This window comes from Scleropages formosus, chromosome 16, assembly GCF_900964775.1.
Source record: "Scleropages formosus chromosome 16, fSclFor1.1, whole genome shotgun sequence".
NCBI classification, from domain to species: domain Eukaryota; kingdom Metazoa; phylum Chordata; class Actinopteri; order Osteoglossiformes; family Osteoglossidae; genus Scleropages; species Scleropages formosus.
This window is the reverse complement of record NC_041821.1, coordinates 6,335,058-6,351,911: the sequence shown is the minus strand read 5'-3', so window position 1 is coordinate 6,351,911 and position 16,854 is coordinate 6,335,058. Positions and strand designations below refer to the sequence as shown.

The 16,854-nt window shown below is 50.0% G+C and overlaps 1 protein-coding gene across 3 annotated transcripts in view; it reads left to right on the top strand.

Annotated features, from left to right (window-relative positions):
- Window positions 1–12,628: 12,628 nt before the first annotated feature.
- inpp4b (inositol polyphosphate-4-phosphatase type II B) overlaps window positions 12,629–16,854 on the top strand; it is a 96,139-nt gene continuing 91,913 nt past the window's right edge. The window contains exon 1 of one of the 3 annotated variants that reach the window (XM_018735813.2): window positions 12,629–12,771. In XM_018735813.2, coding sequence (XP_018591329.1) covers window positions 12,723–12,771 — 49 coding nt within the window. In that variant the 5' untranslated portion in view covers window positions 12,629–12,722. The remainder of the gene's footprint in view (window positions 12,772–16,854) is intronic. The other 2 variants (XM_018735806.2, XM_018735807.2) reach the window with 2 other exon arrangements.

The following is a 16,854-nucleotide window of genomic DNA, read 5'->3' as shown; positions in this document are numbered from 1 at the left end:
CTTTGTGCGGCCGTTGTGATATTCGGCGAGCGAAGCGTGCGCCTTTTCAGAGTCTTTCACGTGCTGAGCCGGACATCCTTTTGTTTTCTTTTTTTGAGTTCTTCCGTCATTTGGGGAGAATTTCGGCGCCCCTGACAGCCCGCGTCTTCGTCTCACGTAGACCATTGAACAGCGGCAGAGCGATCGAATGCTATCTGATGCGAAACGCATTGTGAAGTACAATGCGTGCGTTGCCGTGGTGTCTCTCGAAGGCCCCGACCTCCCTAATTACTCTCCATCAGCGATCCCCAGCCTTCCCACGGCACAGCTTCGCTCTTTATCGCCCATTTGTTGCGTTTAATTTTAGATGAAATCATCATTAGCCGGAGCGTTATCTTCTGTTGTCTCCCGATGAAGGAGAGCAGGCTCAACTTTCTGATACCGACATGTGCAGTGGTGTGATCTTAATAGTTTCCTTGATCTGCAGCGCCTTTGATTTTCGTTCCGTTGTTGCACAGCGGATAATTAAGCAGCCGCAAGCCGATTGGTCGATTAGTGTGAGTCGCAGAGGAGCGCCGCGTTTCGGTTTTGGAATCCCAAGCAGATCTCAGGTCTTCAGAAGAGCTGCAAGCAACCTGATCGATAAATCCTCTCAGTCTGATTCGAAACTGATTGATGAACAAAGGACAGCAGACTGCATAGCTTCTTGCCTTGTCTTGTCATCTTGTTGACCCGGTTCGTCAATCATTTGTAGACATCTGTACCATACCTTTGCATCGTTTCTGTCTCTTGAATTGGTGTTTGGCTCTCGCTCAGGAGAGCAGAGGAAAGCCAGGCTGATGCAAGGTGAAGAGCACGCTGTCTACGCCAAATGGACGCGGACACTGCGTGGGGGGGGTCGCTCATTTACTGCGAGCTATAATAGCTATGTCTGGGACGCTGTGTTTAATTGTCTTATAGTTCGTGATGTGATTAGCTGGATGTACCTGTGCTCTGCAAGTTACTATGGCGATAGCAAAGGTTCAGAGGAGACCTGAGGCAGGATGCTTTTAAATAAATCTCAGAAACTACTTTAATGCTTTCAAACAGCCTTCCCATTCTTGTCTCCTGTTACATAATAGCTGGCTTTTTACTGAGCACCGTGTAACTTTGTGGTAGCAGATAAACATAGTCCTTAAAAGTCTTTTAAGTGTCCTAAATTTAGCTGTCCCGGTCTGTTTACTCCGGCGCATTCTGGAGGCTGCGGAAGAATGTTTTTGGGAAGTTGCGATGGAGAGGAAGAAGCAGTCACACTCCCGCCGTGTCCTCCTGTGTTCTATTTTGAGAATCCAGTCGACACCCCGTCGGGGGTGCGGGCGGGAGGTCTGCCGCCGTGTCTCGGTGCAGACGGAGCGGTCTCCCTGACGACGCTGTCATTATACCCCAGATCAGGCCAGCTGGCCGTCGGGAGGGAATGAGCGGGGTTGGGGCGGCACCGCTCTGAAGGTGCGTTAGCGTCCGGAGGACCGGCGCCGAGGCGGCGTGCCTCCGCTACGGAAGGTGGGCTGGACCTTCGGTCGGCCTTTCATCGGAGAGGCGGGTCTACGGAGGTGCCAAGAGGTTGCGTTCAAACCCAACAAGCAGCCGTAGTCCCTTCCCACCTGAGAGGGCCAGCAGGTAGCGTGGCGCCGAAAAACACCGCCTTGGACTTGAAGCGCCCCAATTCGAAACCCACTTTTTGCTGTCGTACCTTTGATCGAGGTACTTACCCTGAATTAATACAATAAAAATTGTCAGCTAAGTAATTAAAAGTAGATGTAGGCCAAGCCGGCAAGCGTTCCACAATTCTTTAGCGTAGAAGAGCCCCGTAAATCAATGTCTCTTGGCAGGAAGGGGAGTCACGTGAGCGAGGGGAGACAATCGGGCGCCTTTGACACTTATTGATTGAGGAGTGCCTGGTGGTCTGTTGCCTGGGCATGCAAGAGCCTGATAAATATGGATTCTTGATTCGACTCGGCCGTTGACAGACGGCTCTTTGTATTTCACACTGCTTATAGGCGTGCGTTGAATTAGTTCATTCTTTTCTCTCAGATGGATTCTTCATTTCAAGAAGGCAGCTGAAGGGTTTTCCTTAGAAAACAAAACACGGGCTCTTTGCGGGAACCGCGCTCCTGCTGAAGCTGCCCGTCCTTGCTGGCCGGAGCCCGTGAGCGCTCTTGAACGCCATTTAATCGGTCGGCGAAGAATGTTTATCTTCCCGCGCCGTGTTTGTTTTACAGCTGCTTCGGTTCCCTGGGCGGAAAGGCCGTGACTTTTTAAAAGCATGTTCTCCGGGACACGGAGGAACGCGGCGGGGAGAAGGTGGCGTCGGGTCGCGCGTGGCGCGCATCCCGCGACGGAACGTGTTCGCTGATTAAAATGGAGGGTCGGGGGAGTAATACCGCCACGGCACGGCTGCCTGCTCCTCGCGTTATTGTCATTTACATGGCACGTCTGACCCCGCTGATTAAAGCGGCTTCATGATTGGAAATATCAAGCCATGACCTTTAAAGATATTGAATTTATTTTTCTCTAACAAAGCAATTAAATGTTCAAAGGCAAGGGGCCTTGCTTTCCGTTCCATCCATGAGTGAAAGGTTAGCTAATTTTCACCGCCTGGAAGAAATCCAATAGATCACTTAGCGCGTGGGTGTTTTCTGCCATCGGCGTCGATGAACTCCGCGAAACAAGCTGTGAGCTCACATCCCGTCCGGTCACGTACGCCAGCGCGGGAGTTACCCTGGACCAGATCTTTTTTCTTACCGCCATTGCATGAGGTCGCAGGTTTGTGCCCGTCACCGTGGTGATTGTGGCTGGAGGCATCGTGTCACTTGTTAAGACGTGGCGCCAGAGCACGACAAGGCGCCCCCTGCTTTTTTTCATCAAATTAGACCACCAGCAGCTGAATCCTGGTGGACCCTCGCAGCCAATTAAATCCCAGCATTCGAAACCTGGTGGACCTAATCGACCAATTAAACCCCGGCAGCTGCATCCTGGAGGACTCTCTCAGCCAATTAAACTCCAGCAGCTGAACCCTGGTGGACCTAATCAACCAATTAAACCCAAGCAGCTGAATCCCGATGGGCTCGACTTGACCGACTTCCGCAAAGGTGCCCGACGATATCGGAACCCATGCGATTTGCCCCCCTTTTCTTTTTTACATGGACACGGAATGTGCACTAAGAATTATGTACAAACATGTTGCTGTCTGCTGTTTCTTTTCTTTTCTTTTTCTTTTTTTTAAAACAATTTTCAGGGAATGTATATGAAGGCAAGGCTCTTCCCTGCTCTGACGTTCGAGTCTGTGTCTCCGGAATTAATTGAAGCGATCCACTCCGCTCTGCCAAGGTGAAACTGTCTTTAATCACGCAGCGTCGTGAATACTTCATGAGAGGAAAGTTTTTAGCGGAGAGCGGCGACTGAGGTGAAAAAATGTAAAAGTGCGTCAGCTCGCCCTTCCTATGAGAGCCAGGGAGAGGGGGAGACGGGTTGGCCGATGGTGCAGATAGAAGTGAGGGGAAAAATCTCGAGTGCCTGGTGATCCGACAATGGGAAGGCATCCCTCCACCCCCAGCCGGCCTCGAACGAAAATAGTACGTGCCACTATCTCGCCTGTTTCCTACGGACCTGTTTAAACAGGCCGATATTTCGCACGTCCAGCTTCTGCTCCAGCGAGCCTTTTTATTTTTCCATTTCCGCAAAGAGATTCGGCTCGCCCGCTGGCCAAGGGCCCGGCCTTGGTGCCTCACCTGGGAGCCTGCTCTCGTCTGCTGATTGAATTGTTTACCGCGGTTGCCACGGCGGAGGATCGAAGCGCCGAAAGCGTCCCGCTTGTCACCGATCCTTCAAATTTGATTTTAAACCCTCTCTGTCTCTTTGGACATGCGCATAGCTTAGTTTAATAAATATTTCCTCCATTATACATCTGAAGCTCATGCGCAGAAAAAATGTTTGTATTCAGATATATCCTTATTACGCAGATACTGTATGTATAAAATATTACGTTAAAATATTAATGTTAAAGAAATGTTAGTAATATTAATATTGAAATTAATTCCCTTCAAAACAGTTTTAGTTAATAATAATGGGGTGAGAAAATAAAATATTAATTACACGCCGAGATCATTCTGCTGGCTCAGCTTGCGGCATCTGCTGTTCGCATAGTTCATCGCAGCAGAATGCATCGTGTTTTTGGAGCTGGACATGCAACGGTCTTAGATGTTTATTCATTTAGCTGATGCTTTACTCCCAAGCAGCTTACACTGGTCAACTATCTAGAATTATTCACCCATTTGCACACACACACTGGCTGAAGCCACTTGTCCCAAGTGGGGTTGCGGCAAACCGGAGCCTAACCCGACAACAGAGGGCATAAGGCTGGAGGGGGAGAGGACACACCCAGGACAGGACGCCAGTCCATTGCAAGGCACCCCAAGCAGGACTTGAACCCCAGACCTGCTAGAGAGCAGAACTCGGCCAAACCTGCTGCACCACCGGACCCCCCCTGTCCCCGTTATGACAGAATCACACACCCACCATCTGAACCGCTTGTCCCATACAGGGTCGCAGGGAGCGAGAGCCTAACGCAGCACATAAGGCTGGAGGGGGAGGGGACACACCCAGGGCAGGACACCAGTCCATCGCAGGGCACCCCAAGCGGGACTTGAACCCCAGACCCACCGGAGAGCAGGACCCGGTCCAACCCACTGCGCCACCACACCCCCATGATAAAAATCCCTACAAAAAAAAATTTCAAAAGAAATTTGCTACGGTGAAGTTTATTACTCGAAGGTTTCTAAGTAGGAGACCCACCGAATGCCTTTGCTGGTAAACTGCATAATGTGTGACGCACCGAGTTTCATGTTTGCGAGAAACGATCGAGCCGTTTAACAGTACGGTGTTCTGAGCCGGATGAGACTGCACAGAAAAGCAGTGGCGCTGTGGTAAATAATGGTCGTCATTGACTCTGGGGAAAAAAACGGCCCTCGAAGCCTTTCACTGTAATAATCTTATTGGGGCAAGTTGGCCACTCCGGTTTCCGGTCCAACCTATCGAATCCAATTTGAAATTTTCCACTCGTTTCACATTTCTGCTGATTCCAGAGTCTGGCCCCGGGACTCGGAGGGGTCTAAACCTCCCTCCCGCAGCTGGCAGGGTGCATGGACCCTGTCATTTACAGCACAGCGCTGCCAGTGAAAGGGGCAATCAGTGTCCTCGCCGTCCGCAGCGAAGGGACACTTTTAATGCTATTTTAGCCAATCGAGTGCTCCATTCGGACTATTTGACGCGCGGACAAGCGTGAAGCAGCTGTTTCCGTACAGCTTCGAGTTAAAAGAGGGGGCGGGGTGGTGGGCCGAATGCGTGACTTTACGGGATGCCATGCAGACTCCTCTGCAGCCCCCCCCCCCCTTTATAATCTAAATTGTTTTTCTCCCTGACAAATTTGCTGGGATCTGCGTGTGTTTGCAGACATATCGAGCTGCACAAGGGATGCATTGAAAAGCAACGGTAGGAACACGGACCTAGCCTCACGTGTTCCAGTGCACCCCATGGAACTTCTGGAATGAGACGTCCGGACCCAGGAAGCCCATCGGAGTACCAGCGGGGGCGCTGCGGGGCATCGCTGACTTCCCTCGACCGGCAGGGAGGAGAGCAGCTTGCAAATTGCGAACCGCAGCGAGTTTCTCCACATTCCACTGACCAGAGGCTATAGGATGCTGGACAGCACCGCAGCCCATCTGCGAAGTGGGCTTCAAATGCCAGCAGGCCAAGGAGGCAATAAAGGCTAAATGACTGTACACTTTACCGCGCTGCACTGTGCTCAGCTTTTCCGCCATCCAAATTTCAGCAATATATTTTCACAATCGGCGACTGCCGAAACACGCAACTGTACTGGGTATCTGTAACGCTGTAAAAAAGGACGATAAAGGGACTGCTTTATTATGCACGGGAGGATAAGAGGATCGCAGCATGCGGTCGTTTGCAGATCCATGTCTTTTGTACCGTGGTGTGAGAGTTGGGAGCTAAGGGGGGCTCTTCCCTCTGTAAAGTCCCTGCCAGGCGATTTGCTCTGGCTGCGGGCTGCGACTTGGCACGCGCTCTGCCGAGCTCTGCCGAGCTCTGCCAGGGATCTGCGTGTCGCAATCAGCCCCCACCTCCACCCCGCAACTACCGGTATCCGGCCCACAACCCACACACACCACCAGAGACACACGCTGTCTGCACAAGGGGGCTTCCAAGCTTGGACCAACACCCAGGAAGTGTCCAGCGCACGCAAACACGATGGAGCGCTCCCAGGCTGTCCCGAAACGTTGTTCCGATCTTCTAATGTTCCGGTGACTTCGATCCCTCGTGCTTTGCGCGAACAGCCGCGTCGCTCGCATGTTTCAATAAATCAGAAATCCGGCGCGTTGACTTGACTTTCACGGCTGCAGGACCAGGCGGGACTGAACACCCGCTATTGTTTTTCGGGAGACCCGACGTGCCGTGTCCTCGGGGGACACTGGGACAGCACTCTGACGTTCCCCACCCCCCGGCTCAAACGGTTCCAACCACGTTCGGGCTACATTTTGTGCCACTCAAAGCTCGTTGACTCGTAGCTGAAGCGCGGAGTCATTTACGTGCAGGCGTCTTTTTTTGCAGCGCAAACGGTGAATGACGGGTTGGGTCAGGTTGAGCACTGCGGTGGTCCCTGAGAGGGAAAGTGAAGTATGTCGGAACGATTTCCCCTCCGCCGGTTCCTCGTGCTGTGCCATTTACACGGGAATTACCGGCTACCCAGTTCTCCTTTCGTCCCAGATTCATGGTAATGCCGCATCTGGCGGCCGAGAGAGCGCGTGACGTCACACGGGCTGTTTACCGAGACCGACGTCCTCGTGCCAAACCTCCAAACCCCGCGGCGCCTCCGACACGATCTCTGAAACACGGAGGGAGCCCATCCCGTCGCGTCTCCTTCAGCCCCCCGAATGTTCCCCTTCCCCAGCTCATTCATTCGTTTTCATACATAATGCCAAATTTTTCTTACTAAATTATTACCGGAAGTAGGGGTGTCACCTGGAAGGGCTGCAACTGCTGAAAGGGATTACAGAAGCGCTCCTTTGCACAGGACACAAGGGGTGGCAAAATACAAGCGTAGCTGAAAACAATCAGAGCTGTCGACCAACTGGCGACCGGAGGCGGAGCGGAAATGATGAACCGTGCGCTTCGGGTGTCAAACAAATAAAAGCGGCGTCGGCGTCCGGGTCGCTCTCACCCTGGGTGTTCCCGGCGGCGGTACAAGCTCCTTCGCCCACCTCTCTATAATCGGTGCTCTACTGGGGCCTCACGCCCGTGTGTGTGTGTTCCTACAGAAGCCCATTCCGGTCCAGGCCACGGTCCCGGAGCGATGACCCGGCGAGGGCGGTAGCGGCACCAACCACCCGTAAGTACGACGACGTCCGTTTTAATGTAGCCGTCGGTCCCGATCCGGGCCGCGCTTTGGGGGGGAAGGAAGGTCGCAAACCGAGACGACGCTCTCTGCGTGAGCAGTGGCGATGAGAAGCGGCGTGTTCCACAGATGCACCTTCTCGTCCCTTTATCGCTTTTTCGCTGCCGCGGCCCACAGTCCTGCGCTGCGCTGCTTACAGGTTTCCCACTCCTCCTCTATTGGTCCAAAACAGATTACACTGCTTAAACTTTGACTTGTTCATTTATATTAAAGAGCTGGGAACCGTTTTGAGGAGTCCAGCAGCAGCACCACCTCCTGGGACTCCAACCCGCAGCGTTTTATTCATCGGGCCCCGGCTATTACCAGCATTACATAATCGGAGGCGTTGGGTGTGTGACGCAGCATCGCTGGGGGGGGGGTTATGGGAGGGTGGAGAGGTTCGCCTTGTGGGGTGTCTCCCTCGAGACAGCATGTCCACAGCAGTCTTAGAGGGAGAGCGAGAGAGGTGGGATGACGGGAATCGGCATTTGAACCCGGGGACCTCGTTTACGTCGGACGGACGAGGGATCTGCACGCCGACAGCGGACCCCGAAGACAACGGCCAGGTGGAAGAGTGACGCTCCCGCGGCCTCTGTCCACGAGGGGGTGCGTCTTTCTCCACCGCCAGGAGGAGCTATGTTAGCGTCTGCCCCAAGCGTGCGAGGGTTTTAACCCTGCCGCTGCGCAAATAAGTACTTTAACTGAGCTCTGCATCTGTTTCCTCTCCCTCATTTCACTTCCATTACTCGGTCCGGCGTAATCGCTGCTTAAGGCGAACTCGAGATCCGCTCGCGTCGTCGGAAAGTACGACCGACAAGGTCTATCCTGCCGACGGTCCGATTAAACTGCCGGCGTTTACCGCGGCCTTCGCTGCATTTCCAGGGCCGTCCTCCGTGTTTTGTTTGTTGTTGTGTCAGTAAACAAACGATGGGGTTCGGGGTGACCCGAGGGACGTGTAATAGCAGGCCGACGTGTCCTCGGCTGAGCTGCGGCACACGCTGTTTGAAACGCAGGATTAAACCTGCCTTATTACATTATTACCAGGGTGGAAGGAGTGCAGCTCAAATAGGTTTAAGTCTCTGCTCTGGATGGACAAAGTTGTACCACTTTATTTGTGTGCCTTTCGTTTCCCTCATTACCCAAATGAACTTTTTTAGCTCAGCAGCATACAGAATGAAAGCAATGTTACATTACATTACATTTGTATTTATTTAGCAGCCACTTTTCTCCAAAGCGACTTCCAGTGAACTCTATGTAGTGTTATGAGCCCACACACCTTATTCACCATGGTAACTTACACTGCTAGATACATTACTTACACTGGGTCACCCATCCATACATCAGGGGAGCACACTCTCTCTGTCACTTACACATTATGGAGGAACCTGAACAGCATGTCTTTGGATTGTGGGAGGAAACCAGAGCACCCAAAGACTTACACTGCTAGATAGACTACTTACACTGGGTCACTCATCCATACATCAGTGGAACACACACACACTCTCTGTCACTCGCACGATGGCTGAACCTGTACAGCATGTCTTTGGACTGTGGGAGGAAACCAGAGCACCCGAAGACTTACGCTGCTTGATACACTGCTTACAATGGGTCACGCATCCATACATCAGCAAGTAGCCAAATGAAGGAAGCACCTCTGAACAAAAAATATACTTTCAATGATATCAGCTTTAGTCTCGCAGTTGCATTCTGCAGGACTAAATATGGGGTATAAAACACACACACACACACACACTCAATCAAAGGCAATTGCTGAGACAGCAAAGAATAATTTAATGATGCACATTCTTATAGGAGCTTTTCCCCCTAAATAACTGTGCTCCAGATCCATTCCATCAATATTTTTTCATTACAGCGTAAAAAATATGAAAACATAATGCAGAGAAACACACTCTCATGAGATCCGCGTGGCATATTTTCCAGTTCTAGCGTGTGATTCTAATACATTAATAAGTCAGGAGTGAGCGAGTGTGTCTGCGTGTGTGTGGATTTGTGAGTGTGTATGTGTTTCACATTCCAAAGAGTCAAAAAATATTTCTGCGTCCTCAGATGCAAAAAATTGTCATTAATGAACTATTTCGTTTTGGGTTTCTTTTTCGGAAGTGTATACCGCTGCACAGTAATTCACACAGCCGCATCTACTTCCTCTCCACATTTTCTTCTGGTCTTTGACAATGAATTCGGAGTAAATTGAACCCCTCGATAAACTTGTGCACTTCTTGTAATTGCGAGTCTTAATTAAAGAAGAAATTAGCAGATGCCATCGGTGATCGGAATCATTTTTGACACGTCTGCAACTTGAAAACGTTTTTAAAATTTAATTATCGGAAGGCTTAAATCCGAGCGGGAGCTTGCGTTACCCGAAATTAGGAAAAACGTTTAAAAGATTTAAAAAGTGATTTTTCTCATTCAAAAAATCATAATTTAAACATTTTAAAGGCAAGTTTATTTAACAGTGAAAAAGTAGAATATCTGAAAAAAGAAAGTATATTATCAAAAGTGACCTGTCGGACAGCACATCTCAAGACTCAAGACAGGGACCATGCTGCCTCTCCTCACACACACACACACACACACACACACACACACACACACACACACACACACACACACACACACACACACACACACACACACACACACACTCTCTCTCTCTCTCTCTCACTCGGAACCGCTCGTCCCATACAGGGTCGCAGGGAACCGGAGCCTACCTGGCAACACAGGGTGTAAAGCCGGAGGGGGGAGGGGACACACCCAGGACGGGATTCCAGTCCATTGCAAGGCACCCCAAGCGGGACTCAAACCCCAGACCCACTGAAGAGCAGGACCCGGTCCAACCCACTGCACCACTGCGCCCCCCATGCTGCCTCTCCTCTCACATGCAAAAAGTCATATACTATAACTACTGTATATCTAGATGTTACATGACTGGTTGGTTTAATCCACTCTTTAGGTTCTCTGCAACATCCTGAAGCAGACAGCAGTGTTTATATAGCTCTTCCAGCATTCTAGGGTTTATTCTTTACAACTTCACACAGTTGAGGTTAAAGGTCCCTCTAACCACCCTGCCTTACATCTCTAATAAACTGGACCGTAAAGAAATTTCCTGGTGGGGTTGCAATCAGCTTGATGTTAAGTAAGGGATCACTGTTTTGCAGGTCTGCAGCACACAGGGGGTCTAGAATATTCTACAAGTACAGACCATGCACATTTACTTCCGTATAGATGTTGTTCGACCCCTATGGGGTTTGGGCTCCAGGTACACACACCCTTTTGCATACATGCAGTCTCTAACTGGTGTGTCTGTGCTCAATATATAGTATCTTTAGAAATTCGTCTTGGATCACAATATTGACTTCGTCCCTGTTAATAGTGTGCGGGTGCATATAGGAATTTTAATGGGCTCGGGGAGTTCTTCTGACATCGAATACAAACAATCCCCAGCGCTACACTCCGGCAGCATGGCTAAAAAGGCTGGGTTTATCTTCTCGCCGGCCTCCTCCCCTTCATCATGACTCCTTTGCCATCGACTTTTCCTGCCGCGGCTCGTTGCGAGCTGCTTCCTAAAAAGGACCAAACGACGTTCTGCGCATGCAGTAAAGGAACGAATGTATCGGTGGCTCCACTCGGACTCCACCTGGGTGGTCCTCCTGCCCCCAACAAGGGACCGGAACCCCAACTCCACCTGCCCCTCACCTCACCTGGGCTGGAAAAGGAACCTCACCTCAGATGCTCCAGTTAGGAGGGCAACGAAAGAGCTGCAAACAATATTAGGAATACATAGTGAAAAATATAATTATTATTTATTCATTCATCTCTTTTTTTTACAAAGTGACTTACACTAAGGTGCTTACCATGATTTCCCCATTTCTACAGCAAGGTCATTTTTACTGTATCAGTTCTGGGTAAGTACCTTGATCAAGGACTCTACAGCAGGAGGTGGGATTCAAACCTGGGTCTTTCTAACATTGAGCGAAGACTCTAACCACTACGACACCTGGTACCCTAAGGGGTTAATTCCTGTTACAGTGTGTTTAAATTACCTTAATTTTAATTCTATCCAGCACCTTCTCCACGTGCTCTCGTGGTATGAAAACATGATTGTGCAAAATCCGGGATGCAGTTTATAGAAGCTCTGCATTTTACGTTCCCTTTGCTGAGATCTCCGTCTGTTCAAGAGAGTCAAAATTAATATTGATTTTAGTTACAGCTGTATTTTTACCTTCTCCTTTGCACCATGGGAGATGAATTACTGTGGTCTGAAACCTACATTCAGGTTGATGTGCGAGTGAGGGTGTGCTCGTCTCTTCCCTCCTGGCCTTCGGCACGCATTATCTCTCTCTCTCTCACACACACACACACACACACACGCGTGCACTCATTCACATGTAGACTCAGGGAGTTTTACTGTTTCTGGACTCCCTAACTGTGATTTATAAAGGTATATAAAAGATGCAGAGAGCAGGACTGCAGGCTGCAGGTTTGCAGGAGTTGCTGGCTGTGCAACCTCTTGGTGCCCAGGGAAGGGGTGGCCATGGGGTGGCCGTGCCGCAGGTCATCCGTCTCCCCTGCGAGGGCCTGGGGGCAGGTGCAGGAAAGTAGTGCTTTCACAGAGGTGGCAGACAAGCGAACTCACCTCGCCAAATCGCCATCCCCACCCCTTGTAAGCAAGATGATGCTCCACAGCAGCCGCCGCCGCACACTTGCGCCTCTGCCGCTCGCGTCACCGAACCCTGGTGGCCGCTTGCCGCAAAGACGGGGTTTTACCGGCGGGGGGGAGGGGGAGGGGGAGGGGGAGGGGGCCATCGCTGCGGTTCGTCACCTACTTTCTGGAATGTGCTAATTGCTTTTGAGCTGCGGAAAACCTGTGGCGGAACACTGGGTATGATGCGGCGCTCGGCACAGCGGGGGTTTGGTTCGGGGCCACTAGGGAACCGTAGGCACTGGCAGGGAGCATGGACGGATGAAGAGCTGTATTGTACGTTATATAAACCGCACTCTCCCTTCTCTTTCATCCCCCCCACCCACCACCACTGCCATCACCTTCCATCCCCTCGTCCCCCGTCGGTTTTTGGAAGACGTGTGAAGACTGTCTGAGAGGAGAGGAGAGGAGAGGAGAGGAGAGGAGAGGAGAGAACCCTTATCTCAAACCCCTGAGCACCTCACGCTGAGAACCCTGGATTGTGACATTGTGAGAGGCAGACTCTCAGGGTTCGAGCTTGGCAACCCGGGGTCTCTAATAATGGAAATGAAGGCAGGCGAGCAGGAGGACTTCCTCGCAGGAGACGCAGGTGAGCGAACACCTGCTTCTTGTGTGCGTGCGTCTTACAGGATCGCTGCTCGCGAGAAAAAGAGACGCTTTGCCGGAAACATTCGGACGAAGCACCTTGCTGAAGGGGTACGGCGACAGGAGCAGGTAGCCTCGGGGTTAAAGATGCTACCCTTGGGTGGAAAGGACGCCTAAGCACGGTACTCATCCTAAAGTGCCCGGCTGCATAAGCGGGTACATGCTTATACACTAGACGAATAAGAGTAGCAGGCCTGCTGTATCCTGGGACAGCTTTTATGTGCGCTCCTTAACCGCTGCACCACCTGTTGCTCTGTCTGTGTTACAGCATGTGTGCATGTATGAATGCATGACATGCGAATACGCGGGTAAGCGTCGACGCACCACGTGAAGCTTCGGTCGAAATGCACGCTGCGCGCTGCTCCGGTGTGCGTCTCGCAGCCGGTGAGCCTCAAACGACCCCAAAACGACCGCAAACGCTCCACAGGAGGACATGAACGGATCGCCGCAACAGCACCGTTCCTAAATTCTGAGGTTAACACTTTTTTAAACAATGCAATTTCTGTAATTCTGATTGCCTGTCTGTTTTGTTCCCGCTCCTAACAGATTATGTTTCCCCCACTGGGCACAAAACTGATTGGGGACATTATGGAAATGAAGTAATCAAATTCTGAAATGCCTCCGTGTTTCGCCGCCGCGCGTCACGCAGGGGTTTGACACAAACACAGAAACGGAAACTTTTCCTTTCAAGCAAACCCTTTCCCGCGCCGAGAGGGGAACTCGATTGTTTCCAGTGCACAAATCCTGCCGCATCATGGTTTTGAGAGTCTTTGGGAGATTTTCAATGAGAGCGAGACAATGATTTGCAGACACGGGCCCCTCAGTGGCGCACCTCGCTTCGTCTGCGAACAGCGCCGCTACGCTCCAGTTTTTCTCGCAGAAATTACCCTTTTCAATCACGTAGGCGAAGCTCAGACAAACATCATTGTGGACATCAAGGGTGGAAGGGAACACAGGAGCTCCGGGGAAGCGCTCCAGTATTAGTGGTGTGTTTGAAACGACACAACGGGCAGCACGATGGCACAGCGGGTAGCTCTGCTGTCTTACGGCACCTGGGCGAGGTGAGAGGACGTGGGTTCGATCCCCGCTCAGTCTGTGTGGAGTTTGCATGTTCTCCTTGTGTTTGCATGGGTTTCCTCCAGGTGCTCTGGTTTCCTCCCACAGTCCAAAGACATGCTGTTCAGGTTCCCCCAGAGTGTGTGTGTTCCACTGATGTATGGATGAGTGACCCAGTGTAAGTAGTGTATCCAGCAGTGTAAGTCACCGTGGTGAATAAGGTGCGTGGGCTGATAACACTATATAGAGTTCGTTGGAAGTCGCTTTGGACTAAAGCGTCTGATAAATATGTAAATGAAACCTGAGCAGGTTAGTACAGCATTTGCGGGGACCTTTCGTTAAAACGTGGTAAGATGTAGTACGTGACTGCCCACTCTGCATGCTGTCAACTGCTGGATTCCACCGCTAAGCACGAGAAAGACTCAGGCTGTAACCAGAAGAATTGTATTGATAAGTTTACATCACGGGCAGCAAATCACAGCAGCAGATGATTGAAGTGCAGAGGTGGTGTATGAAGAGCTGATTACATTAAAATATATAATTGGAGGAAAGTGACAGCAGCGGTAAATGGAAGAGTTTGGAGACAAATGTGGGTCGTAAATGGATGAGGAAACTGCACGTTAGAGGGCAGAGGAAGGAAAAGGCAAGAGCAAGCAGCAGAGTTCAGCTTTACTTGAGGGAGATATGAAATTTAAGAAATGTCATCAGAGCGTATGACATGTATGAAGAGTAAACCACAGAACCTGGGGATGGTCAGCACTGGAAGGAGGTTAACATGGTCTGAATGAATGGTCGTTGAAGAAGATAAATTTGAGCAGCGAAAGCAATAATATATAAGACATGTATGGACCGATGAGGCCCAACCTGTAATGCGAAAGGACCTCGGCCCATCATGCAGTTACACAGCCTGTCAATTTCAATGTTCCGCTAAAACTGGCTGCTCTCGCCTTGTCTGACTTTCTATATTTCGATATCAGTGGTCGAAAAGTAAGGCTTACGGTCAAAAGGCACCAACAAAGTCATCCAGCTGAATATGCGATGCTGCCCTATCATCTCCGCAGCATGTGCTGGGAAGAAGGTTTAAATACAGGGTACCGCTTCAGTAATCAGCACGTTCTGACAGTGTCGAGAGTAATATTCACGTGCACTTTATATAGAAATTTGACGTAATATTTCGGAAAGAGGTCAATAGCTACAAGAGCGGTGTCGGGGAAAGATTGCAAAGATTTTGTATTTTTTGCAAAGCCCCGGGTGTTACGACCAAACCGTCCACCTCGTCCCGCTGCCAATCACGCGCCCATCATTCATCTTGTAAATTGCAACAGTGCAGTTTATTAAATTTAAATGTAGGCATAATATTAACAGGTAGGTACATGATGCTGTAAGTAAAACTTCAATCTTAACATATGCATTGATCAATTTTGTTGTTTTTTTGTTTTGTAAATGCAATCTTCCAGCCATCTGTCCACCCATTATCATCCTTCACATGTGCAGTGCAGCATCACTGCAGTCCAGAGACTACACATACTGCATACTGCTGCTGACTACTGCACACGCTATGGGAGAGGTCACAGGTTCGAATCCCACCTGCAGTTGTAGTACCCTCGAGCAAGGTACTTACCCTCAACTGCTCCAGTGAAAAAAAATTACTCAGCTCTATAAATAGGTGAATAATTGTAGGTGTCTTCACATTCTAAGTCGATTTGGGGAAAAGCGTCAGCTGAAGGAATAAATATTTCTATCGTTTGTTTTCGCTCACCAACAGAAATTAAGGACTCGAAAGAGGGTATTTGAAACAGGATACTTGTGAATGACTCATTTTACATAGTCATCCTTTGAAATCATTGCACCAAACGTCTCATCCCCACTTACGTCATACCCCCGCCGTGCAAACGGAGAGGCAGCGCGGAGTTGAGGGTAAAATCTCCAGTATAGTTCAGCGTGAAGGAAAGCGGCCGTTCTGCGTTGAAAATGATCCATCTCCCACGTGACCGACGGCCTTCCGGTGTGGAGCGCGGGCCTCCTCCCCGCGGTAATCACACCATCGGGGTTAAATGAGCACCTGCCAGACCGATGCCGTGTCCCGAGACGTTCATTAAGGCTGCCATCCAGGAAAAATCGCTCCATGCCCCCACCCCCTGCCGCATACATTATTCCCTCCAGAGACAAAAAGGTGATAAATCTGCCGTTTCATCACACCGTTATTTCCAGATACAGATGAAACGTATGGCTTGTGGGCACAGCTCATTTCGTCCACCCTTCCGGTAGGTCTACATTGCCTGCCTCACCGCTGCCTCTGTATTTATGGTGCTTCCGAGCATCACCTATAAATACTGCACATGTACTGTACCTCCGTCCCTTAATTGAAAATGCTTCAAGGGTCAGTTATGGTTTTATCAAACATGCAGAGAAGCGATCAAATATATTTCACTCCCGCTGAATCCATTTTGCACGGGCAGCTAATGTTCGGTTATTGCCGTTCGAATGAGAATTGAGTGCTTTAACGATATACTATTATAATTTCCTTCATTACTGCTGTGTAACGGATATGTTGTACTTGATAATGTATGTCAGCTGTTTACCAACGGGAGGAAGAGGGACATGATGTACGACCCAGTGAGATGATAATTTGTTTGAATTCCTGCGCTTTCTGTTTTTAAAAATTTCTGACGGACCTCGGTTGAAAACAAAATGATTTAAAGGATATTACTTCCCGACTTTCTTCTGCAGAGGGGAGCTGCAGTGGATGGTTTGGGACTATTAAACGACTGCTCTCGTGTTTATTACAATTTTAGAGAAATTCCAAAGAAACCATTAACTTGACCAGTTTCGAGTTTGTTTCGGTCAGAGGAGCCTGATGTATTAAGCTGTCAACTAATAAATAGAAATAACAATATATCACCGGAGCATCGGCCAGCCCGTATGGAAGTATCAGAATGAAAATTACCTTTCTCACCACCCTGCTCTTAGA